Below are 24,495 nucleotides of genomic sequence, written 5' to 3' on the forward strand. Positions count from 1 at the left end.
CTGTCCTCCTCTGCAGTTGGAATTTAGAATGCAGTTGGAATGGAGTTGCATGGGGACTGTGATAATTCTGGTCATAACTGACCAAGCTGTTTGCTGCTGTGGCCCCTTGCCTTCTTCGTGGTGGCAGGAGTCCCAAGCCAGGTGACTCTGCTGTGAAGTGAGTGAGCAATGGTCACATGTTCCACTTCTCCTTGGCAGAAGGGTCAAAACTTCAGACAAGAGTATTTTGCAGTAGGAGTTCTCAGTTTCCTGGGAAAATCCTACATATTTCATGTGTGCCTGAAGAATATTTTCCTGAAATAGATTTTTGCAGTTTGTTGATTCAGTAGTCATTCACTGCATCCAATCTGTTCGTGCAGTCCTTCAGAAAGTTGAAGAGTTCACCTTTGGGCCCACAAAAAACGTGAGGGCTTAATTGGAATCTGTGCTTACATTATTCTTGTGACGCTAATAAATGTCTCCAGTTCTTGAAGTGAGTCAGGAGGACCTCTAGTAACACAAATACTGTAAGTACTCTACATGATGATGGTAGTGAAAACATCCTCTATTGAATGATAGGTTATTTAGTCCAGGACCAATTGTTTATGCTACTGTTTCCTCTCTTTAGTTTGGATAAAGAGGCTACTTTCTCTTAAAATGAATTTATTGTTCATTACTTTGTTTGTAATTATATGTGATACTGACTTCTGATGAAAGCAAAACGAATTGTATTTTTAATGTATTGATATTTTTCCAGGGTATGTGAATACTGGTTTTACTTCTTCGTTATACCTTGCATTTATTTGCTGCTCAAATACTGATTTAATGAATTTTTAATCTCCCTCCTCCTCTTGAATTACAGCAAAGTGTATCTATGGAGGCAAAGTGCTAGCAGAAGGTCAACGAGTATTAACCAAGAGCTGCAGGGAATGTCGAGTAAGTTTCAGTTGTATAAACCTTTCCTGTTTTTAAATGTATCTGTGGTGCTCAGAAGTGACAGTGAAAAGTTGGTGCATTTCTTTAGGCTTCCTTCATGCAAATGTGACATCTGTTGTCTCGAGAAAGGTGACCTTGAAGTCACTGAAAGCCACAAATACGAAAACAAGGCAGGAATATGACCCTTGCAGGATAAGAGAAATACGGGCAAAATGATTTGGAAGAATGTTTTCTCTTATCTCTGCTTTCATGAGCTGTAGAAAAAAGTACCAGCCTCTTGGGCAAATTGCTTATTTCAGCCAAATTGCTAAAATTTGAAGCAACCTTCTTGTTATATTGTGTGAGATACTCTATATTTCCCCTAGAATTGTTCAAACTATATATAACTCTTCTAATATTTGAGGTAAATTACAGAATTTGGGGGTGGACTGAATTCTTTTTTGGCAAATTCCTGACATTTGGACTATGACAGTCAGTATTTAGGAGCACAGGTGAATGGAGATCACGTTAGATCCGTTCAGGGAGCGTTGGTGAGTGTGCATTGGAAAAGATTACAGTGATCTGGTGATTGTTGTGCTTGGAGCTCAGTGTGCAGAGTAGCAATTTTCTGTTCACTAATGGAAATGGACAATAGCTGGTTGCAGATGTTGTGAAAACAGCTTGTTATGCAGAATTACTTTGCTATTGTTCCTGTTGAGTTGTATGGGGTGCCTGTACAAATGCGTGGGCAAGGTTGCTGCCTTGGAAGGCAGACTAAGATGCCTGTTATTTATAATGTGACATAGAATGCTTATTTGGGAGTGGAAGTACCTGTATAAAATGAGAACAGGAGTATTTTCAACTTAAAGTGAAACCAGAGAGGGTGATCTCAATTACATCTGTGGAACTTCTCTGTGCTATAAATAAGAGTGTTATATTCATCATTAGGAATATGATAATGCATTCAGGAAGATGAAAAGCAAATACCAACCATCAAATATCTGTCATTAGGAATGAGTAAAATAATGAAAACAGCTTTTGTATTTTGCTTATTGTTAAAAGGAAAATGATATGGCAATGTTAATTACAGTAACATTGCAGTCGGTATTTGCATCTTAATTGACATTATTGGTAAATATTCAAAATGGCATCTGTGAATGTTACACCATAAAAAAGTCATTTGATGCATGCCTTCAGAAAAACCCTGACAAAGTGAAGTTCTGTCCACAGCTGGGCTTCAACAGAATAATAAACCTCACTGGCCTGGGCAGAGTTTTTAAGAGGGTGCTTGCATCTGTTTCTGTGGGCTGATGTGTCTCTGTGCAGGAGGTTCATTCCATGTGTCTTCAGCACGACCTCCTAAATCTGACCTACTGGTCTACTGCCCCAGTTAGGAATGCTCCCCAGATGGGGGATGAATGGAGAGGAGTCAAAATGTGGCTGTGCCATGGTTTTCTGTCCTGTGTGCACAAGGTGTTGTAGGAGAAAAGGAGGGACTTTGTCACAGGGGAGGACCATACACCATTTAATATGGTTTAATTTTTCAGACTTGAAAAACTGACAGCAAGTTTCAAAAGCTGCTGATCCATGAAGGAATACAGTGGAGGGTACACATCTAATGTCAGTGTAATAGTGTTGCTAAAGATAACTTAAAAATCTTTGTGTCTGTAAAGGAGGATATATTTGTAAGTGGAGTAATGTCAACAAGATTAAATTGAAATTTCACATTTAAATTTTTATTTGATGATAGATTCCTAATTCTTTGCATAGGTACTGATCCAAACTTAAGAGGCTTTTAACTTGTGTTGATTTTTCCATCTTAAAAAAATAATACTGCTGATGGATCCAGCTAGATCAAAGATTTTCTTTATCAGACAGAGAGACCTTTTTTTTAATTTTTCAAAACTAATCCAGACTAAAAATATTTATGATGCACATCCTCTTAACCATAAGCACAGATGTTACTCCTGAACAACCATTCCCAGCTGGAATCCTGCCCACAAACCCTCTTTAGATGAATCTACAATGACAAAATGAGCACACAGGTATTTCTAACAATCATAGAACAGTTCAGACTGGAAGGGACCTCTGGAGGTGATCTTGTCCAACTCTCCTGCTTGAGCAGGCTCACCTGGAGCCAGCTGCCCAGATGGCAACTGTTGGGTGTCCCCAAGGATGGAGACTCCCCAGCTTCCCTGGACAGCCTCTCACTGCAGGAGGGTTTCCTGATGCTCACATGGGCCCTGCTGTGTTTCACTTTGTGCCCGTGGGCCCTGCTCCTGGCACTGCTCAGAGGAGCCTGGCTCCATCCTCTTGGCACCCTCCCTCCTGTGAGAGATGCTCCAGTCTGTTATTTATCCTCATGCTCCATGGCTGATCTCTCCCAGCTTTTCCATCTCTCTCTTGTGCTGAGAGGGCCAGAAAATGCAAGTGTGTATGAGCTGTTGGTAACTGCACCTTCCTGCATTCAATAAGTGTTTGATTTTTTTGTTTGTTGGGTTTTTTTTGGGTTTCACCCGTGTGGTGATGTGGGCCATTGGATGTCAATGGAAAGATTTTTTGTTTTGGAGTGGGAATTGGCAGTTGATCAGCTGCCTGTGAGGGACGTGGTGCCTGTTCACAAACAGGTGACGTGCCTGGCAGCAAAGGGTACAACAATAAATGGCTCTTGATTGATGCTGGGAGCAGGCAGTCACAGTGTGCCATATGAGATGGACAGGGCCCACAGCTGTCAGGAAGGCTGACTAAAAAGTTTTGTGTAAAGATAAGGAACGAGGTACTTCAGAGTGACAACTGCTGTTCGAAACTGTGTCCTAAGAGAGTGATCAATACCAGCTTGCTGTGGCTTAGGGGTGATACCCCTGCTCTCACTGAAACCACATCTCCCACTTCCCTGGTGGGATGGAGAGAACTGGAGGTACAAAAGCTCATGGCTTGAGGTAAGAACAGTTTGCTGTTCTTATCTGGAATCTCTTCATTTCTGGAATCAGCACGGACATAAGAAAACAAACAGTGACAGCAGTAATGGTAATGACAAAGGGTACAGGGGAGAGGTGATCGTTTCACAGGGAACAACAAAGCCTGGCTGATCCCTCTGGACCCCAGCAGCCCCACCTCAGAGTGAGGGGCTGTGGGACAAGCTCCTGTCCTGGCCATGCCCCTCCTGGCTACTGCAGAGATCAACCCTGTCTTGTCTGGAACCAGGGCAGAGAGGAATTCAGACAGGAAAGAATCCCCCACCAAAATAGCCTTGTCTGAAATCTTGCAAATAACTTTCAAAGGTGATCGTGTGAGATGAGCTGCTTATTGTTTGGATTTCCACTGCATGTCACTGATTAGGCTCACACCCAATCTTTTTTTTTTAATGTACTTACCTTAGTAATTACAAGAAATTTAATTATCTAGTTGTAAATTTTTGACTCCAGATCTCATTCTTTGTGGATTGTATGTCACAACTGAAGCTTGATATATTTATTCCAGAAAAAAATGTCTTTTTGACATGTTTCTATTCACATTCCATGACTGCTACATATGTGAATTGAATATAAAAAGGAATAATTTTTCTAAGGCTGCCTGAAGCAATAATTCTGAAGTGTGAACTCTTCTTACTTATCTCAGTGGATAAAATCTGAAATCTGATGATGATAATTCTTATAATTGGATCTGTACTAGTTTATAACAAATTAGTTTTAACCCAAAGAATACTCAACACGAAAATGTTTTAATTATTTTCAAACTTAATTACAAATAAGTTCAATTTGTTTTCCCAAGATGCAAATTCTGCAGAAAATAGAAGACTTAAGGAAATAAAATCTTACTGTCATTAAATTAATGGAATTCTCAATTTGTGTTGTTTAATCTCCTTGTGAGTCACTAAAGAAGCAGTGAGCTTGGAATAAATTTGTCTTTAGCTTTTTTGACTCATCCTGACACTCATTTGACTTTCATACGGTTTCTTGCCATATTTTTCTGGCCAGATTTATTGCCAGTCGACGCTTTTTTGTCGGCGCGCTGACATACTTTACTCTTCCTGCTGTAATTGTCCTGTCTGAGCTTAACCAGGCAATGAGCTACAGCCAGGGCTGTTCTGGCTGCCTGCTTGATAACGTGATGGTAAGTGATGGCTCAGTGTCTGCTTCTTTTATCACCTCTGATCCTGCAGTTGCACAGGCACCCGCGGGGGATTCCTGCCTTTCCCTGGTGGGAGCGGGAGCAGGGCAGACCCAACGCCTCCATTAACTTCCCTGCTCCTGCTCTGATGGTGTGTGCCCTCTGTGCTGCTGCAGGGAGCTGCTGCTTCTTGCAAAACATCAGAAAAGCAGATTCCTGGGGGTTCTGTTAGCATCATTCACGACAGCAACTGGTGCAAGTTGGCAGTGCAGGCAATTGGCCCTGCTTAGCACATCACTCGTGCCTTGTAGACTCAGCAGGCATTTCCTAAGTGTGTAAGGCAGCTGGAGGCTGTGAGATCTCCTCCTGTGAGATCTCCTCCTGGGGCTGAGCTGAGTTGGTGTGGTGGGATGAAGTGGCAGGGCTGATGACCAGCAAAGGTTCTTACCTGTGTGAGCCTGTGCTGTGGCTCAGTGGTGTGTAGCTGTGACAGCAAGCTTCTGCATGGGATGTTTCTTCATGCAGGTTGCACTCACAGGTCATTTCAATGTCCTCTGTCAAAGTCGTGTGTCTGGTGGTCACCGTGATGTTTTCTGAAAAATCCCTTCCCAGGAGAAGAAATTTTTCTTCTCCTGGGAAGCTGAGAAGCCTCAGAAAAGAATGAAAACAATAATTATCTGATTGTTTGGAATGTGATCTGGAGATTGTTTACCAGCAGGTGCACGTTTGATTGGTTTCATGTGAATTGTTTTTACTCCATGACCAGTCACCGTCAGCTGTGTCAGACTCTGAGGAGTCAGTCACGAGTTTTTATTATCATTCTTGTCCAGCCTTCTGTCTGTATCCTTTCTCTTTCTTTAGTATAGTTTTAGTATAGCATTCTTTTAATATAATATCATAAAATAATAAATCAGTCTTCTGAGAACAGAACCTCATCCTGGGGACCCTCAAAAACACCACATCTGGTCCTTCAGATTATGAGAGTGATCGCCTTAATGAGGTTTTGTCTATTTTTTGGTGTTGGTTTTCCTCTGCTCTCCTTGCCCTAGATATGTTTGGATCATATTTTTAAACTTGTCTCTGCAATCATGATAGCTGGAAAGGGAAATTTCTTCGTTTGAGGAAAGCAGACATTCTTATTCCACCTTTTTGTTCTGACATCTGAGATGTCATGAAAAATGTTCTGAGAGGAGTGAGGACTAGACTGATGTTAAAAAGGGGTTTTGGCAGTGTAGGAGGCTGCCTGATTTCTTAGTGGAGTTTTACAGCTTGGAAAATGAGATTTCTCAGGTGTGGACAGTCCTGTGGGGTAGTTACTGCAGTTCCTACTGAGCAAAAATCCTAGTTGTCAATTTTTGCTCCACTTGCTAGTTTTCAGTGATGGCATAGCTGCAGAAGGGGTGCTGAACAAGCAAATCATGGCATGAAGAAGGCTGGAGGGGCGGATAAGGTAAAAGAGGAGGCTGTTTTGGGACAAGATGTTAAGAAACAACGAACTAAGTGCTGGAGAGCTGTTTGGTCTGGAGACATAGTAAGGCTGATCTGCTGGATGGGAGAAGATGGAGTAAAATTTGCTGGAAAAATCTCCATGAAGGCTCCATGTCTATGGTTACAGAAAGTTTCTACCAGCATCTAGACCTCTCATCACGGTCTTATTCTAAATCTAGAAATCAAAATTATAGCAATGTCTTTAGCTTGATTTTTCCACAGCAGTTTCTGTAGGGATCTCTCAAGATGAGCTTTCTTCTCTGAAGGATCTGACTTTGGAAAGAAGATGATCAGTAATTCTAAAGAACAGACCCTTGGACACGACAGAACAACACAGCACTTGAAAATACTGGTCTTGCTGTGTAAATTGGAGTTGAATAACTTATCAGTGAAGTATGTGGACTGGGAAATAAGAGGAATAAAGCTCAGATTTGCAGAAAGCAGGAAGACTATCTTTAAGCTGGATTGAAATTCTTAAATTCCTTCAAATACTTGAAGACAACTATACTTTGAGACTACATATTTGGTAAAACTAGTATAGAATTTTGAGCTGAAGTGCCTTGTCTTTTAATCTTTTTTTTTTATTTTTTATGCTGGGCAGAGAAATGCACAGTAGATTACAGCAGATTTGATCTTGTGGTGGAACAAATGAATTTAAGTTGCTTCTTGCTAATTTCCCAGTGTTGTTACTGGAGATTACTAGTGCTGTGGATGGAAAACTATGTGATCCTTGCCACTGCATGTCTTTTCACCAATGTAATTTTTAAAAAATGTTGTTTATTTTCAGAATGGAGTTTTAGTCAAAGTAACAGAGACCTGTCCACCGCTGAACTGCTCAGAAAAAGATCATGTCCTTCCAGAGAACCAGTGCTGCAGTGTTTGTAGAGGTAAGCCAGCTTGGAAGGGGAAAAAGTTGTTGGGTCAACAGGGGAATGCACTGAAAAGAGCAATTCCTTTTTAACAGGATATTAAGTATCTCTATAAGCATGACTCTAAAACCAGTCTGTGATACTGCTTTGGTTAGAAGACTTACCAGTAATTGAATTTACCAGTGAACTGAATTTAGGCAGGAGGAGGCAGAAAAGGAAGAGCTGGAGGAGAAAGGAACCATTATCTCCTATTAAAAGGATGCTGTATTTGAAAAAGAAATATATTTTGTTCCTTAAACCTGCAACTGCAGGGCTTTGAAAGTGTTTTTTCAAGGTCTCTATTTTAAAATCTTAAAATTTTAAAACCAGCATTAAGATTCTGGTTTGATGGATATTAGGAAGTTGATTTAATCTGAGCACTCTCAGGACTAATTTATGAATTAAGCTGGACAATGGAATAGCACCAATGCAAAACAAAAGCTAAAAAATTTATGCTAGAGCCCAGAACCTCATTTTTCCTCCTTCCAGAGGATATTGAGATGCAGGTTCCTCTTCCTTCCAGCTGTGTGAGTCCTGGTTGTAGGCTGGACCAGACTGAACAGACAATAACTAAAATCTTAATTTAGGAAATCCCCTTAGATGAGGAACATGCAGGTATCACAAGGCTAAGACTTGAGCAAGCTTTCTGTTTAAAATGTGTTCTAGTCAGTGAATTGCTGGGTGAGTAATCATTCCCTGTGTATTGTATCTCTGTTCCTCATCTCTCCCTTGTGGAGCTCAAGGGGAGCCTGGTCTCTCAGGACTCACATGCCAGCCTTTAGTGATGCACCTCAGAAATTCAAGCAGGAGGTGTGCCAAATGAGCATTAAAGATCTGCAGGCTCAGATGGTTATTGAGGTCTGCTGGAATATTTGTTTTGCCTGTGGATAAATTCCTCCAGTGCCATTGCAGATGGCCATGAAGGGGCTCTGAACCTCTCCCTCTGCCAGTAAATATTAATTAGTAAATATGCATGGTTAAATATTTACTGAGGCCTTGAACTTAAAAACACATGCATGTGCTCGCTGGGACCAGCATGGTTGAGACTCCCTGTTGGGTCATGGTCTGAGAATATACACATTAATTTTTTTTCAGTAGTTTCTAGAAACATCTGCAACTATTTAAGCAAGCAGTAAATGTTGCTTCTCTGTCCCTCAGAGAGCTCAATGTCTTAATGATACTTCTTAACAGATGGCCCAGTTTGATGTAGTGCAGTACTGAAAAAGAATGTCTTCATTACTTAAAAGGATTAGAAATATGAAAGCTTCAAAGTTGATGGAAGATAACGTTCCATAATTATTCACTTCCATATTATTGTTAGTGATAGGTCCTCTTTTTAGATATTCATTCCCAAACTGGCTTCATTATTTATAATATAAGATGAATATGTATATTTATGTGATGATCTCTAGAAGCAAGGGAAGGAATTGTATTTTCCCTTCCCAAGAATTCTGGTACATGATGACTTCAATTTCACACAATAAACTTTCACTTCAGTTCTGCTTTATTAAACTTTCACTTCAGTTCTGCTTTATCTGACTGCTAAAACAGTACCTCCTCTTTTTGTATTTCATCATGGCTTTTTAAAATTCTTTTGAAAATGATGCCTAAAGATAGGATTCATTTTGTCAACTTTACAAAGGCATTAATTCAATTTAGCACTCGTAAGTTGCTTTTTATATCTTGAAGTAGAATATATGCTGCTTGACACTTTGCTGCAGTTGCATGCCACCCAAAGTGGTGGTTTATAATTTTATCATGTGCTGTTGTTAAAAATGGATATTTATTAAGAATTCCATATTTGGTCTGGGTTTTATCCAGCAAACAGGTGATCTCTGATATGACAAGCAGGCCACAGTTACTGGTGCTGTCCTGTGCCAGCATATCCTTTACTGGGAAAGGATAGATTGCTTCTCTTGTTGGCAAAACTGACTTCTTTCAGAGACTGTGTTCAGCTTCTTGTTGTCTAAGCCAAAGTAGTAAGGAAGACTGCTGTCCTGAATAAGCAAAATTATTTGTTGGAAGGCCACACAGATCATTTGCACATCATATGCAAATTCCACATTGTATGAATGATGATGCAGGTAATTTGTTGCATTAGTCCTTAGCTGTGCCTTAAGTTATTCAACAGGATATTTAGCAAGCATTTACTAGCAATGTTAAATAAGAATATTATTTCTGTGTTAAGTTTATCAGTGACTGCTAGGTTTTGGGCTTTCTAGCAATTTGTGTGTTTTTAGTATTTGTGGTTGTGGAAACAGAAGACCTCTACTGAATTTCCTGTTCTGTAGAATTATAGAATATATTTGCTGAATTGGGCAAGGGTGAAAGGGTTGCATCTTGTGCTTTTCTAGCTGCAGCAAAGGAATTTCCATTTAATGAAAGGATAAATATGAGGGGATCAGCAGAAGGAAAGAAAACCAAAGAAATACAAAACCTTCATGATGCTGTGCTGCGAGATTGTCCCCTCTGAAGTATATCCCACAATCACAGATGAGTGCCATAGGTTCTGCAGGGTAAAACATAAATCTGTGGTGTTCATGGAGATGGAAATTGTGAGTCAGCAAAGAAAAGAGTTGAATTCTGTTATGTACAGAGCTGGTGGGCTTCCTAGATAGTCATTATTGCTTGTAAATGGTAGGAAAAATAAAGACAGCAAATAATGCCTGCTCTTCTTCAGGCTTGCCCCATGAGTTTATAGCACAGCAGAAGGTAATAGTATATTGCAATTTCTGGATTTCAGGGAAGTGGTTGTGTACAGCAAGGTGAGAGTAGTATGGAAGAGCTCTGCTCAAAAATGACAGTTTATTTTTGTGATTTCATGCATAAATGAACCTCACCACATCTGTATGTGGCATCTATCCTTGGCTGTTATGTGGAGTTTATCTCCTTTCATCTCCATGCTTTAATATAAATGTCTGTTTAAACTATGTGGCCACTTTATACTTTCCAGCAGGACAATGTGGTGTTATTAAACTGTCTTTTAGGCTTACAGAAAATTTAGTTAATTCTCAAGTTTCACAAAGAATCGTGTCACAAAATACATTTTTTTGCTACTTTTGAGAATCGCTCATTTTTCTTACAGCATGCCTACTGCATTTTTTATAGCCCAGGGACAAAACTAATATAAAAAATAGTGTCATGAAAGTGTTTTATTGTTCCCTTTAGCTGTTTTTCTCCTTGCCAAAGACAGTGTATAATTTTTGAAAGAGTGGACTTTTTTTCTCTTTTGCATGAGTGATTCAAATAAAACTTCATGAGAGAATTTTTATGTTGTTATGCTCACAATTTTAAATACGTAAAAATAGCCTTAACAGCCTTAGCAACTTCAGGTGTGCTCTTCTGAAAAGAAAGAGCATGATGAAATAATGAAGTGGTGAGAGTGGTTTTGTTTCTAGAGAAAATAATTATTTGCTGTCCTGCAGTATGGTGGGACTGATGGATGTAGATTGCCTGCTGACACTTGTTAGGTGGAAAGGGAGAATATTATTGATGAGGTGAAGCATACATTTTACAGCAGGGAGCAGCATTTAATTCTAAAACTGGGGCTTCTGCCACCCTTCTTTGTGCTGCTTTGGGAAGGTTTTTAGTTTTTCAGTTGGAGGGTGGGAAGGCTCTTCAGGTGTGCACTTTTCTCAGCTCTTCCCACCTGGCTGTGAAACTGAGATTTGACTCTTCAGAAATTGCATTTTTCCCATTGATTGCTGTGAGGTAGGAGTTGTTTCAAGGTTTTAGATTCATTAAGCTTTAATGGCAGCTGATAAATATGAATTAGTTTATTCCTAAACATAGTTGTAGCATTACTTAGGATTTAGAAGAGCTTTCTATCTGAAAAAGAAGAAGAAATCTTTTTAAGCTTGTTAGCCTGTGTAGTTGCCATTATTCTATGGCACACAGATAAGCACTGTGTAATAAGCTCTGCATTCATAGAGCAGCTTGAAAGAATATTTGGAGTTGCTGTTTTATGTCAGGCAACTGAGTTCTGTCCACAGTCTCTGAAGGTGTAAAAGCTGCTGTTCAAAGTGCTGCTTTGCACATGACTCGTTAAAAACTGATTCAGATCATGGAAAGACTTAATTGGTAATGCAAATTTTAACTCTCTTCCATGCCTTCTCCCTCAGACTGACCTTACATATTTATATGGTAACTGTGGGGTTAAGTCCTAACAGTAGAAAAGATTTTGAGATTGAGACTACCTTGGATTTTTGAACATTGCTGATGCTTTAACAGAAGGATTGTAACAATTTTTGTTTTCACATTTAGAGATTTCTCAATGTAAAACAGTGAAATGGAGGACATCTTGAAGAGCAAGAGAACAGGGGTTTTACAGTTTTTTATGTGAACAGCTAAGGCTATTGTAAGAAATTTAGAAAATTGTGCAGAAATTAGAAGGAAACCCTCAGAAACGAGGAGAGGCACATCAGTGTTGACCATAAAAAAAGTAGGAAGAGATGTGGGTCTAAAATGTTCTGATTGCAGCTGAAGTCTTGAATGAGTTCTTGCATTTTTCAATCAATAATTAAGCCAAATTAGCAAGCAGGTAAAAAACTGGATGCCAGCACGAAAGAGCTTAGCGTGCTGCTCTGCAAAAACAGGTTCTGGAAGATGCTGCTTGGAGAAATGACAGCAATGTTCAGGTGTCCCAAAATGGAATAAATTTTTAATTTGAGATATCTAACTTGAGGCCACTAAGGCCTACCCAGCTGTGCAGCTCCTGATGCTGCAGCACTGGTGGTTTTATGGCTGCTAGCAGGTGTCTGGTTCTCTTCCTAATTGTCTCAGTACATTTATTAATGGTCATTCTGTATTCAGAATGAAGGAGTAGAAAGGAACTTGTATTTCTCAAGAAAAAGATGGAGCAAACATTTCATTGATGAAGGAAGAGAGCAATGTTATCAGAAATGTCTGGGGAATGAACAGAGGTCATCAGGCCGATCAAAAATCCAAACACACTCTTCAATATTTCATTCCCCTGGTAGTATCTAATTGTGTTTTGGATGACTTTGAAGGGCTGTTGTGCACATTTGGGATTGTGTGTATGTGCAGGGATGATGGTTTCTGGCATCTGTTCTGAATGCATTCATCTGTAATTTTAATTCATACTTGCCTTGTTATCTGTGCTGGCCTGAAATTTCTTAAGATTATCAGAACTGTTTAAGATTTTCTGTGGTTTTGTTAGATCCTCTCCAACTGCCTGCTTGCTGTGATGATTCTATTTTAAGTCATTCTTATATTTAGAGAAGAGCTGACTATCTCAGATAAGCCTTTGCTGAATATTCTGAATGAATTATTATTTTGGCTGGGCAGTGGAGATGTGTGCCCTCTGCTATCTCCTACCCCTGTGAGATTTAGGGATCCCACTGCTGGATCAGTGGGTGGTTTTGGCATCTCTAGAGGTATTTTTAAGGAATCCTATCAGCCATTTCACACCAAAGAATTAATAAAAATCAGATATTTGGCACTAAAACTCGTGCTGGGGAGAATTTGGACCAATGTCTAAGAAATCCAAGAACCACCCTTCCTTGACACGCATCTTTGGGCTCTTGGAAAAAGAAAATATCTCTGGGAAAACCTCTGATCCAAGCAATGGTGTACTTTTCCTGACAGAGGCACAATGAACCCTTGCTCTTCTGTTCTCTCAAGTACATTTTTTTTCCTGCTGGTTAACCTTAAATTGCAGTTGTTTTGTAAAAGCTTGGTGACATAAAAGGTTGTAGCACCGTGTGTGCTCTTAGCAGGAATGGCTTCCACTGTCCACTTAGAGAGGTATTGAACAAGTTTGCTGAAATGCTACTGGAAAGTGAAGTGGAGTCACTTCTGGACAGCTGTTTTAGCAGATAGGGAACAGTGTTTCACAGGTCTCTTGTCATAGTAAATGCCAAGGCAGTCCAGAGGCATGGTGGATGTTCTTTGATTGTGTATTCCTAATGACAGGAGAAAAAGGGAATGTCTTTTAGAGCCTTCATTTTCTCAAGTTGCAGAGCTGGAGTTACTTTTAAAGCTTAATTTTAAAAATTAAACATTGAAGTTAATTATTAAAATTATTAAAACTATTATTTAAATATAAAATAGGTGTTAAAATAATTCTTTAGATTTTTTAATGTAATGCTCTTTTAATAGCTTTCAAACTTGAAAACCTGATTCTGGATGGAGGCTGTTAATATTTGAGTTGATAAAGGAAACAAGATCAATGCAGACTTTTCCAGAGATTTTTTTAAAAGCAGGTGACAGCTCTAGTGGCAAAAAATGGATAGGCAAGGTAGCCATCATATCTACAGGTAGATTTCAGAGGTGGCAGATAAACAATGAAGAATTCACAGGGCTGTGATGTGAAAAATAATCACTGGCTTGTGCTTGGGAAAAAGTGCTGTGAGAGTGGTTGGTCTGGGACCTGGGACTTGGGATTAGAGTTAACTCTAATCCACCAACCTGGCTAATTGTCTTAAATTTGCCATGAGCTGATCAAAAGGCAAAATGTTGACTCTCTGGGATAAAAAGAGCCTGGAAACAGAATTTTGTTGCAGAAAGTTGCATGATGCTACATACCAGCACTCTTGTAACTAAAACATACTGACAAAGAGGAAAGTTTTTTCACAGGTTTGGATGAGAGGGAAACAGAACTAAATATGAGCCAAATACCCTGAGACAGAGTAAGAATCCATGTGATATTTTCAAACTGCCTAGCTCAATACACTGCTGTGTTACAGAGGTTCTGACCCAATAATAATCAAATCATGCTCACACTGCATATGAGCTCAGAGGAGAATTATTATTCTAAAGAAGCAGGAAACAGACTAGGATGTCACAGACTTAGGGGAAACAAAGAAAATATTATAAAACTTATTGTCTCTTGGATGTTATCTGGAATGCCAGTAGAATAGTAATCCTGCGTGGGCAGCATAAATCAGATGCTGTGTGGGGAAGTTTGAGGAGATGGTTTCCAGTGTTCAGTTTCAATTCTAGTTAGAAAGGCAAAAATGAGAAGTCAAATGCTGTGATTGCATCAATGCCTAAAGCAGTGTATTGGCACCCTGTTTTACCAGTCTAAAATGTCCCTGGGCTTCACCAGGCTGGATCTGGAATACTTGAGTTGTTTGTACCAGACTGTGAAATGAGTAAAAAATAGAAGGGATAACTGAAGTTTTCATTCAGGGAATTGGTTCTTTTCCTCAAGCTGGATTGCAATGAAAGAGGGAGCCAGCTGAGCACAAGGAGGATACCTTGGCTGTTAATAACATGAATTTGAACTTTAGGTGGAGAATTGGATGTTGACAGTGCTAACAAGTGTTAACATTTAAAAAATTACCTCAGAACTCAACATTAGATGATCAGACACGTAAATCTGGAGTGCATTAAGCTGGCACAACCTGAGTGTTAAATTAGTAGACAACTGAAGTGTGTTTGTGTAAAAATACATTAAAATATGATATCAAAGCAAGGGATAGGCAACTAAAACCACATTAAAATATGATATCAAAGCAAGGGACATAAATAGAGACCTGAATCTGGCATTTAGATGTTGAAGACTGGGTTGTGTTTTTCTTAGCTGTTTTTAGGGGGTGTTAGGAAGTTTATGATCAATGGAGGAGAACTTTTAGTTTGCTCCTTTATGACCAGGTGGAACTGGCAGAGACTGTTCTGGTATTCAGATCAGCACAAGCTGGAATACCAATAGATGGTGCCATGTGTGGGTTTCTGCTTTTCCTCCTTCCAGGACAGGAAATGGATACAAAATAGGATTTACCAAAATGACTGCTTATAGATCTCAGACAAATAGAAATGGACTCTTGGATATTAATGGAGAAAATCCATAAAACATCAGTGGAGGGAGGGAAAAAAAAGATCCTGTTGTCAAATTCTGTAAGTTATTTCTTAACTTCCAGTGGAGTGCCTTTAGAGATGAAGTTACAATTACTTTCACTTTAGGCTTAAGCAGAGAAAGATGTTGACATGTCTCTGAGAAATACTAAAAATCAGAAAGAAAGAATTTCAGCCACTTGTACCTTTACAGAAGGAGGTGGGGAAGTTCATCCCATTTGTAGAAATGACTGTATGGAATAAGAGAAACTGTTCACAAAGGAATTACTGAGAACTTGTGTGAAGGAAGAAGGAGAGATTAATAAAAATTCCCCTCGATAGAACATGATGCACAGAATAATTATAAACTGTAGAAACAATTGAGCTGGTTTTTGATGGCAGAATTACAAGGCAGTGTATGAGGTTGCTTTGACTACCACTACAATTCTGTGCAGTGCCTCATTTTGGTCTACTAAAAGCACACGTGGCTGTGCATAATAAGAGAATTTTGAGGGCTTTTTTTCTTATATTTCACTTTGTTGTCCTTTTGATGTAATTTTTATTTGCATTGCACTTCTTGACAATCAGAGGCTTAATGCTGTGTGGGTTCAGTAGAACAGTAATGAATTGTCATTGCTTCCTGCTTTGGAGTTGTCTTTTTTCCTGAAAAAAAAACGGTCATACAAATATCTTTTCAAAGAAAATGGTTTTTCTGAGAATTGATTGATGGAGAAATCCAAAAAGTCTGTGTGCACCAATATGTTTATAGGGAGAATTTGGAGTATAAAATGCCCAAGTTTTTGAGTGATGCGGTCAATGTAAATACCCGAATATCTGAACTAAACATGTTTTAAAAGCCTGTTGTGTGTTCCTTGTATTTTAGGCCATAACTTCTGTGCAGAGGGGCACAGGTGTGGTGAAAACTCAGAGTGCAAAAACTGGAACACCAAAGCTACTTGTGAATGCAAGAATGGTTATCTCTCTGTCCAAGGGGACTCTGCATATTGTGAAGGTAAACAAAATATTCAAAGACCCATTCCCTGAACAACTTACTCAAAACCAGGATGTGAAATAAATGGCAGATGAATGCATTTCCTTGCCAAGTTCAGTTTCATGGTGGTGAACATCACAGGGACCCTTTTGGTGTTCATGGATGGGGGTGGAGGGTTACAGGTGGGGCTTGACCCCCTGTCTGTGGCTGTTGTGCATTGCTGCGGTTGTGTCTCTCTGCACCACGGTCAGGACAAATTTTAAACCACTGTTCTTCAGACAATAGCACCTGCCTTCTAAAATGTTTTTAGAGAGCAGTGTCTCCATGAGATGCATTCATTTGGGAGGTGGGAATTGTGCAGGCATTTGTGAGAATGGTAAGTGTGAGGGAGCGCCGTGGCTCGGATATAAAAATGATGACCTGCAGTCCTTCCTGAAGCACTTCTGTGGGACAGGTACTTTACTGAAATGCTTTTCCTATGGTACATAAGAGACCTATTTCTGAGAAGATTGCAGCTGAGGTAGTTCTGTTCATGTGTTTTGCCATCACAGGAATGAATGCAGTGGAGTATTACTCTCTTTTTGTTTCTCAGTGTTTTCTAGAGCTTGTTATTCGGAGCTGTGATGTACTTAAAAAATAAATGGATGATTCAGTGTGCACAACATTCCTTCCTGCCTTTGCATTGTGGGTTGGGTTTTTTTAATACTCTTGCATGTCAGGCTGCAATATTTTATTTTTTGACCGTCGTAGGATGTTTTTTGAGCTACTCTGTAAAAAATATTTCCCTTGATTGTTTTTGCAATAGTACTGGTGATGGAAGGGGATGGCATTTTTGACAAGCTGTTAAAATATAGCATAAGAATTGAAATACTGAGGACTAAGGATGAAAGAATAAAAAAAGATGTGTGGGGATTGTGCTTAAATGATCCTGCATTCATAAAAGGGCTTTTTGGTGTATACGAGTAAACAGGATGGCTTGAAATAGCATTTTATAAATATGTTCAGTGAAGTGCAGCTTTAAAGCTTGGGGTATTTAGTACTTTCCCTACAAACATGAATTTGAATGGTCCATTATACTCACTTTCAGTGACTGGAAAAACAGTTCCCACATGTGTTCTTAAAGGTAGGCAGCAGATATATTGTGTATAGAGAGAAAGTTTTTTGGTACAAAAAACTGAACAACTGCTTTTTATCTACTGCAAGGACTTCTGGGACATCAGAGGACAGGCTGTTTATCAGCTGTGATAAATAACCCAGTCTTGGCTGGGTTCTTCTTTGCTGTTTTAAATAATTACAGTGCTTAGTATTTCTATTTACCTAGACACAGACTGTCCCTTTTTCCTTCTGTGGAAGAAATTTAAACATCTTGACCCAAGCGATTTTGGAGACATTGGCAGTACACTAGTGGTAGTGATGGTGGAAAAAAGAGCTTTTCTAAAGAAATTAGCAGGAGTTGCAACATACCTGAGTGTACATTGCATAAATTTTTGGAAGGGCAAATTAAATCCCTTGCTTCTACGTGTGTGGGTGAAACATGAGGCAACAGAACAAACAGCTGCTCTTGCTGCTGGAGACCGTGGGACAGAGGAGAGGGTTGCTTTCTGCATTTTCTGAAATTATATATTTGCTAGGAGGAGTGTGGTTCTCTGGAGGCAGCACAGGGGAGAGGCCCTTGAGCGAGGGAGCTCCAGACTGACAAACTGATTAGCCAAGAGGTGACTTCTTTCAACCCTGTGGAGAGCTCCCTTCCACTCCTCCTACCTCTGCTTTCTGCTGAATTTCCTTCTATGCCTCTCTAACCTCATTCCTCTCATCTACCTGTTTAATCTGCTAAACAGAACCATAGTCTCAAATGCAGGGTGAAGCTGTGCTTTAAACAAATGGGAGCAAAGGCACATGTCTGAAGTGCAGGAGGTGGAAATAGTATGGATTTTTTTACTGTTTTAAATACTCAAAAAGCCTGAGCAACAAATGCTAAACATCCAAAACACCTGTGGAAGCAAGGGAGAGCTCATGCTCGGCTGTAGCTCTGAATTTGTCTTTGTTTTTGCTAAGCCTTTCAACTCTGCACGTGTAGGATTACTGTTTCCTTTCAGATGGAAGGTTAAATTATTTCAAACTTGTGATACATGCTGGTAAGTGGCACCTTAGTTTAGCGTGCTCCAAATCATTAACTTTGAGCTTTCCAGATTTCTCATCTCTTCCAGTCTGCTTGAAGTAGTTGTGCATGTGAATTTTGATGTACAGTATTATTTTACCTTACATATGATTTTAATGTTATTGAAATTGCTCTTTCTCACAGCTTTATCCTGCTGGAGTTTGGCATCTTTTTCATTTTGTAAGATCTCTGAAGTATTGTGTTTGAGTCTGCTCTGCTTTTTGATAAGCATTTCTCTCTTTTTTAACTTTGCATAGTCCCATTAGCAGTACAGTGGGAAAAATAATTTAAAAGATTCTAACTTTTATCAAAGAATTGGCATCAACAAATTTGCCAAATAAATAATTTAAACCTGAGAGGCTTTCACTATTCATCCTCAACAGCTACTTAGAAGCTTCTTATGTCGAGATGTACATATAAGATAACCACTGACTATATGCATTCCATTTTTGAAATAACAGATGTATTGAGGGAAGACTGTTTCTGAAAGCAAACAAGTAAATGAAGCTTGTGATGAATGAAGGAATTAAGTGGAGATTCTCAGTGTTATGTAAAAGCAATATATTTTACTTAAAACCAGAAAAGTTGGGCTTTTTCTGATTTTCTGACATTCCGCTGCTTGTCTTGCATATAAGACATAATTACAGCACTGCTCTTTTGATGAGAGATGTGTAGAAACGTTTCTATTAACCACAGACATTTCTGTTACCATAAACATACCATAATCCTGTCATTTCTATTATCATATTTCTCTATCATAAACATTTCTGTCAATCACGTGGTCTGAGCTCTGCCTCTCGCTGTGGGCACTTGGGCTCAGGTGTTGAAGCAGTGTCCCTTTGTCACACAGGCATGGATCAATCCTGGCACTCATGCAGGTGAGCTAGCAGCTTGTGGCAGAACCAGGACCCACATGGGGAATCTGTTTGAGTCTGTGTGGTGCTGATTGCTCCAGATGTGTTGTGTGATGTGTGCAGCAGCCCTGCGAATACTTGTACCCCGATGTGCTTCTTCAGAGCTGAAAAACACTGCAGGCTGTGACTGCTCTGCAAAGAATAGCACAGCACTATGAACCAGGAGACAGGAGGGTCAGCACATGGGGACTCTGGAGTTCAGAGATGATAAAGGAAAATCAAGCCTCATCAGCTGGAAGCCAGGGTTGTTGCTAGCTAGCATGCTGATGCTCACTTTTTAGGTAACAGGCAAAGGGCCATCTCTTCTGAGAAGAATTTCTGCTATTTCACAGTGAAGGGGAAAAGAATAACATTTCTCTGCCACATTTCAGCTCCCCATTCTTTATTACCTTCTTTGCTTGAAGCATTTACAGCCCCTTTCTACCTGCAAAGTTATGTTGGTGCAAAAGTGATTTTTACCTTGGTGCTGTTGAGATCTGATCCACTGTGAGTACTACTAAAATCTGATCTGTCTGGGATAGATAGCACAGGATAAATGCAGGCTGCTTCTCACTGACAAGAGTGCATGGAACAAGAAAATCAGTGTTCACCTTGGCCATCCTTTACACCCCCAAGAAGCATCTCATGGCAGGGCTGCACTGGCATAGCACAAGGTGTCCTGTCGTGTGACACACACAGCTGGTGTCACCAGAGAATGGCCTGTGGTGACAGGTGTCAAACAGGAAAGGATCCATTTTCTAAAGTGCACCTGCAAGACGAATATTCTCATTTTATGACTATATTGTGCTCTTTCCCCCTGTACCTAAGTATTCTTGCATGACCTGACCCTCACCTTAGTGCTGTTACATCGGCTTAAAGAGTGCTGAAGGAAATACTTTAACACTTGTCAGAATTTATGCAAATTTTGAACTTGATGGAATGCTCTAGAAGCACACATGACTTTCAGGAGGAACATGACTCAGTTGCTCTTTCCCTTCTGCGCTCCCAAAGTGTTATTTAATCTGTTGTTAACAAATTATTGCTCATTTCTAAAAGATGTCACATAAGCTCTGAAATGCTAGCCAAATTCAGGAAATCTGCCTACTTTCTGCTCTGAGGAAGAGTTACGATAATTTTACTGGGCTTGGCAGATTTTGGGAAGATGAAATAAAGACAAATGAAAGCTTAGGGAGAAAACTGAGTGTTCATTTTCCACTGAGCATGGATCCAAGCATGCAGCATGGGGGCCTGGCAGAATGTCTGCCTGGTGTGCTTGAAATCTCAGGACTTTGTTGCTAGCTATTGTAAAAATGAAACCATATTTAATTTCCTTGTAATTTGCAAGGACGTTCCAGACACATGCAGTGGTCTTTATTGCTTTCAGTTTCTTTTCCACAATGTAGTCAGGAAATCCTTTACAGAAAGATAGATACATAAATATACTGAAAATATCTGTTCTGAAGGTACATTCGTGTAGGTTTTCTCAGAAAATGCTTCTTTTCTAAAAGTCACTTAGAAAAAAAATACAACACACAGAAGATGATTTTTTTTCCCCATTATTGCAGAAATCAGGAAAAATTAACCTTTTTAGATTAATGATTTAGTTCCAAATGCAGAGGCGTAACTATCAGCATGCTTTAGTGACAAAAAAAAGTTTACTTCTGTTGCAAAACATAGTGGAACAAAAAAACCTTTCATCATAAAGTGGGGCTTCTGTTACAGTTTTGAAGATGAGAGAGCTTTATAAAGCTTACCTCTAATATTTAATCCTTTGACTCATCACATTCTGTGCAAAAATAACTGTTCAGTGTGCAGAACTTTTCTCAAGCCACTTGAACTGAAAAAGAATGAACCCAGTCCTGCACATGGCCCTCAGAGTAGAAGTCTGCTGGCAATCCACTGAGTTTTCCCAGCTGGTGTTTTTCTTGCTCTATAAAATAAGGTGCATTTTGTTGAGTTTTCCTTTCCTCCTCTGCAGTGATTTCACTGCAGCTGTTCTAATTTCCCTGCACTGTGGCTTGGGAGGTGACATTAACATTATTGGTACCCTATAAACCTTCTGTGTGGCAGTGATGTACAGCTGGGGTTTGGATGGGGTGACTTCTGGATCAGCTTTTAATGAGAATCCTCCTGCTTGCTGTGCTCTTGGAAAACCTGCATCACAAGGTGTCTGTTTCCTGCCGATGTTCTTCTGTGTGCTGTGATAAACTTCTATTCTGTGCACAGATGTGTGGAGACAGATACATCTGCAGGACTGGGCATGTTTCAGGGGATTTCGTGAAGTTAAGGAGTTGGGACGAATATTGATGGTAACTGCACTGATTTTTTCCCTCTATGCAGAATCCATAGAAAAGGGGAGGGCAGGAGAGGAATCTGAAAATGTTTCAGTCAAATCCTCATCTCTGTCTGAAAGATAAAGGTGGCACTGGTTCAGTTGGAACAAAGTTCTCATGGGGATGTCCAAAGCAAAACCCAAACCCCCCCTGCAATGCCAAAACCCCCAAACAACCCCCCCAAGGCTTTCATAAACACAGAACTCGATGCCAGGTTGCTTTTTAGAAAGTTTTCTTTGAAAGACACTTGTTAACCTGCTTCTTAAGGTTTCAGTTACCTAACAGTGCCAAATTTAAACTTCTGCTATGTAGGTAATCCTATTTATCAGTGAAAGTCATTTCTCCTGGTGATGTAACACAAATAATATGTTTGTCCTGCCTACTGTTTCCATAGAGAGAGACTTTTTATTTAAAATTATGCCCTTAACCATCACATGAACTCAAAATCATCTTGTGTAACATAATCCCAAGGCAGGCACTTGTCAGTTGTCCTGCCTTTGTGGGTATATGGACTCTGATAAGTGAGACTGCAAATTCCTTGTGCTATGAGCTGCTGGTGGAGGAGGCTGAATTAAAATCTAAATAGACCCTGTCCCTCTCAAGTTCGTTGGATGGTGGTAAATTCAAGGCAGAGATTACGTTCTTGCCAGTGAACAGAAAGAGTTCAAGCAAAATACTGAAATTTTTATCCTAAGAAGATTCAAGAGTTTTTTGGAAGGTGGTGTTTGTGCCTTATAGGGCTCTGGATAGATTATTTCTGTTATCAAAGCTGCTTTTACATTTACAAGTTAATTAGTTTAAAATCATATTTCAGCTACAGAAACCTGGAAACTGGAATTACTTGCCATCCCCTGGAGTAACTTTAGTTTTTTTGGTGTAATGTCATGCTGAGATTTATATGAAAATAAATTCTAATTTCTAATAAGGTAACCATATGTTTTGGTGTTGTTGTAATAAAGTGTCATAAATAATTATGGCTCCCAAGGAATTCAGGCTTGCAACTGTCAGTTCTTGTGTTAGTAACTCACATTTGAACAAATTATAATCATTGCTATTAAAGGAAAAAAATTCTCACTCCTGCAGGATAGCAATGAAAATCTTGCTCTGAAGATGTTGAAATTTTTGTTCAGATGAAGAGACTGGGGATCTTGTGTCCCCAAATCAAGAAATGTTCTCACATGTTAGGGTTTCATTCTCCTGAATTGTACAGGATATGATTTGATAGATGGGTTAATGAAAACCCAGTGCCATGTTATTGGTTACTAATCACAGTAGAATCTGACTTAAAAGCTGACCAGTGGAGAAAAAAAAATGCTATTGCATGTTCCTTCAGTGTCAGTGTAATTGTCTTTCTCACTGTAGTGACCCTTCATTGTGTGCAGAATGGGAGCTTCAGACAAGGTTTATCAGAGAAACCCTCCTGCCTCAAACCAGATATATTTCTATGAGAATAAATGATTTATTTTGATAATGATTAGACTAATAGTTCTCAATCAGAATTATTTACTACACAGTACAGGCAGCCATCATTACTAGTATAGTGTGATTCACTATTTCTGAAACAAAGGAATGATGTTGAAGTTATATTAAAAGCAGTTATTTAGCAGAGGTTGATGTTATTCAGCCATAGCAATGTGGGCACGTCTCTTTTGCTCACCCTGCAGGATGTCCCCACTCAAGGAGGACTCTGCACACACTCCAGGGAGGGGTGTGTTAGAAGACCTTGTCATTAAAGAGTGGGATGGGGCTTTTATAGTACAAAATGACCAGCAGTTGTGTGTCCTGGCCAGCTGTGTCAGCCCAGCATCTGCAGTTACCAGGGCTGTCATTGTTGGTTCCTTTCTCAGGTGCTTTGCCAGGTCTGCCACATCTTCACCTCCCTATGGGGAGGTTGAACTCTGGGGTTGATGAGTCAGGCTGGTTTCAGTGTTATTCAGCACCAAGAGCAGCAAGAGGCCCCTTCTCCTTCTGCCACAGAATCTGTAAATAGGGCATTGTTCCAGTTGTTTTACCCCCACTCCTGGCACAGCATCCTGCTACACCTTTACAGCAAATTGTCCCCTTGGCTGCTCCAGCAGTGCAAGAGGGAGAAATCCCTGCCATCAGTCTGGGTGGGTATGTCCTCCACCCTGTCAGCAGGAAGAGCTTTTGCTGGTCTTTACTCATGAAGCCCTTGTGTTGATCCTGATATTTCCAAAATCCGTTTTTTCCCCCACATTATGATACAGTATAGTTCATGTCACATTCCTGCTGGCATCAATGAGAAAGGGAAAGATTTAAAGGAGTTTTTGGTGGAATTCTGGTAGTTTAAACCAGACAAGTGCTTGCATGAAACATTTGGCAGCAAAGAAAAGAAAAAAATCAGCATTGTTCTTCCAGTGATGATCAGAAGTTCTCTTGAGCCTGAGCTGGACTGAAGAATACTGAGAAATGTTTGTACATAATGAGGAGGTTCTGCTTGGCCTTGGATGGAAGCCACTTACCAGTATTTTTATGCAAGCTGCTAAAAATTGTCTGCTTGGCTCTCAAAACCTAAAGGTGGGAGCTCTACCTTTTTAAAAGTCTGGAGCATAACTGGAATAGTTAAAAAAGTGAGGTGTGAGCATGTGTGTTCATGTATCTGTGGGAATGGAGTTTTTGGTTAGGAGCAGCCTTTGGTTACCTGGGGTCTGGCAGCTGCACCTCTCTCAGGGGCCTGTGGACTTCAAAAGGCATAAAAAACCTCCAGTTAACTTCCAACCTAATTTTTTTCTGATTCTGTCATCTTGACCTGTGTTGGGACCCAGGACATTCCTCTGGCTGCCCTGGGTGATTTGAGACCCTAACAAGGGGCTCAGAGTCAAAAGCAGCTGTGCCTTCAATTTGAGTTCATGGGAACAATGACCAACTTTGTGTGAGGAGTTACAGGCCACAAGAGTTTGAA

General features: G+C 39.9%; 1 protein-coding gene across 1 annotated transcript in view; it reads left to right on the forward strand.

The window, feature by feature from the left end:
- NELL1 (neural EGFL like 1) overlaps positions 1-24,495 on the forward strand; it is a gene marked incomplete at both ends in the record, with an annotated part of 282,292 nt that overhangs the window by 70,108 nt on the left and 187,689 nt on the right. Inside the window, 3 exons of the mRNA XM_084207298.1 lie at positions 842-915; positions 7,280-7,379; positions 16,081-16,209. Coding sequence (XP_084063424.1) covers positions 842-915; positions 7,280-7,379; positions 16,081-16,209 — 303 coding nt within the window. The remainder of the gene's footprint in view (positions 1-841; positions 916-7,279; positions 7,380-16,080; positions 16,210-24,495) is intronic.

This window comes from Fringilla coelebs (assembly GCF_963513975.1).
Source record: "Fringilla coelebs genome assembly, chromosome: 6".
NCBI classification, from domain to species: Eukaryota; Metazoa; Chordata; class Aves; order Passeriformes; family Fringillidae; genus Fringilla; species Fringilla coelebs.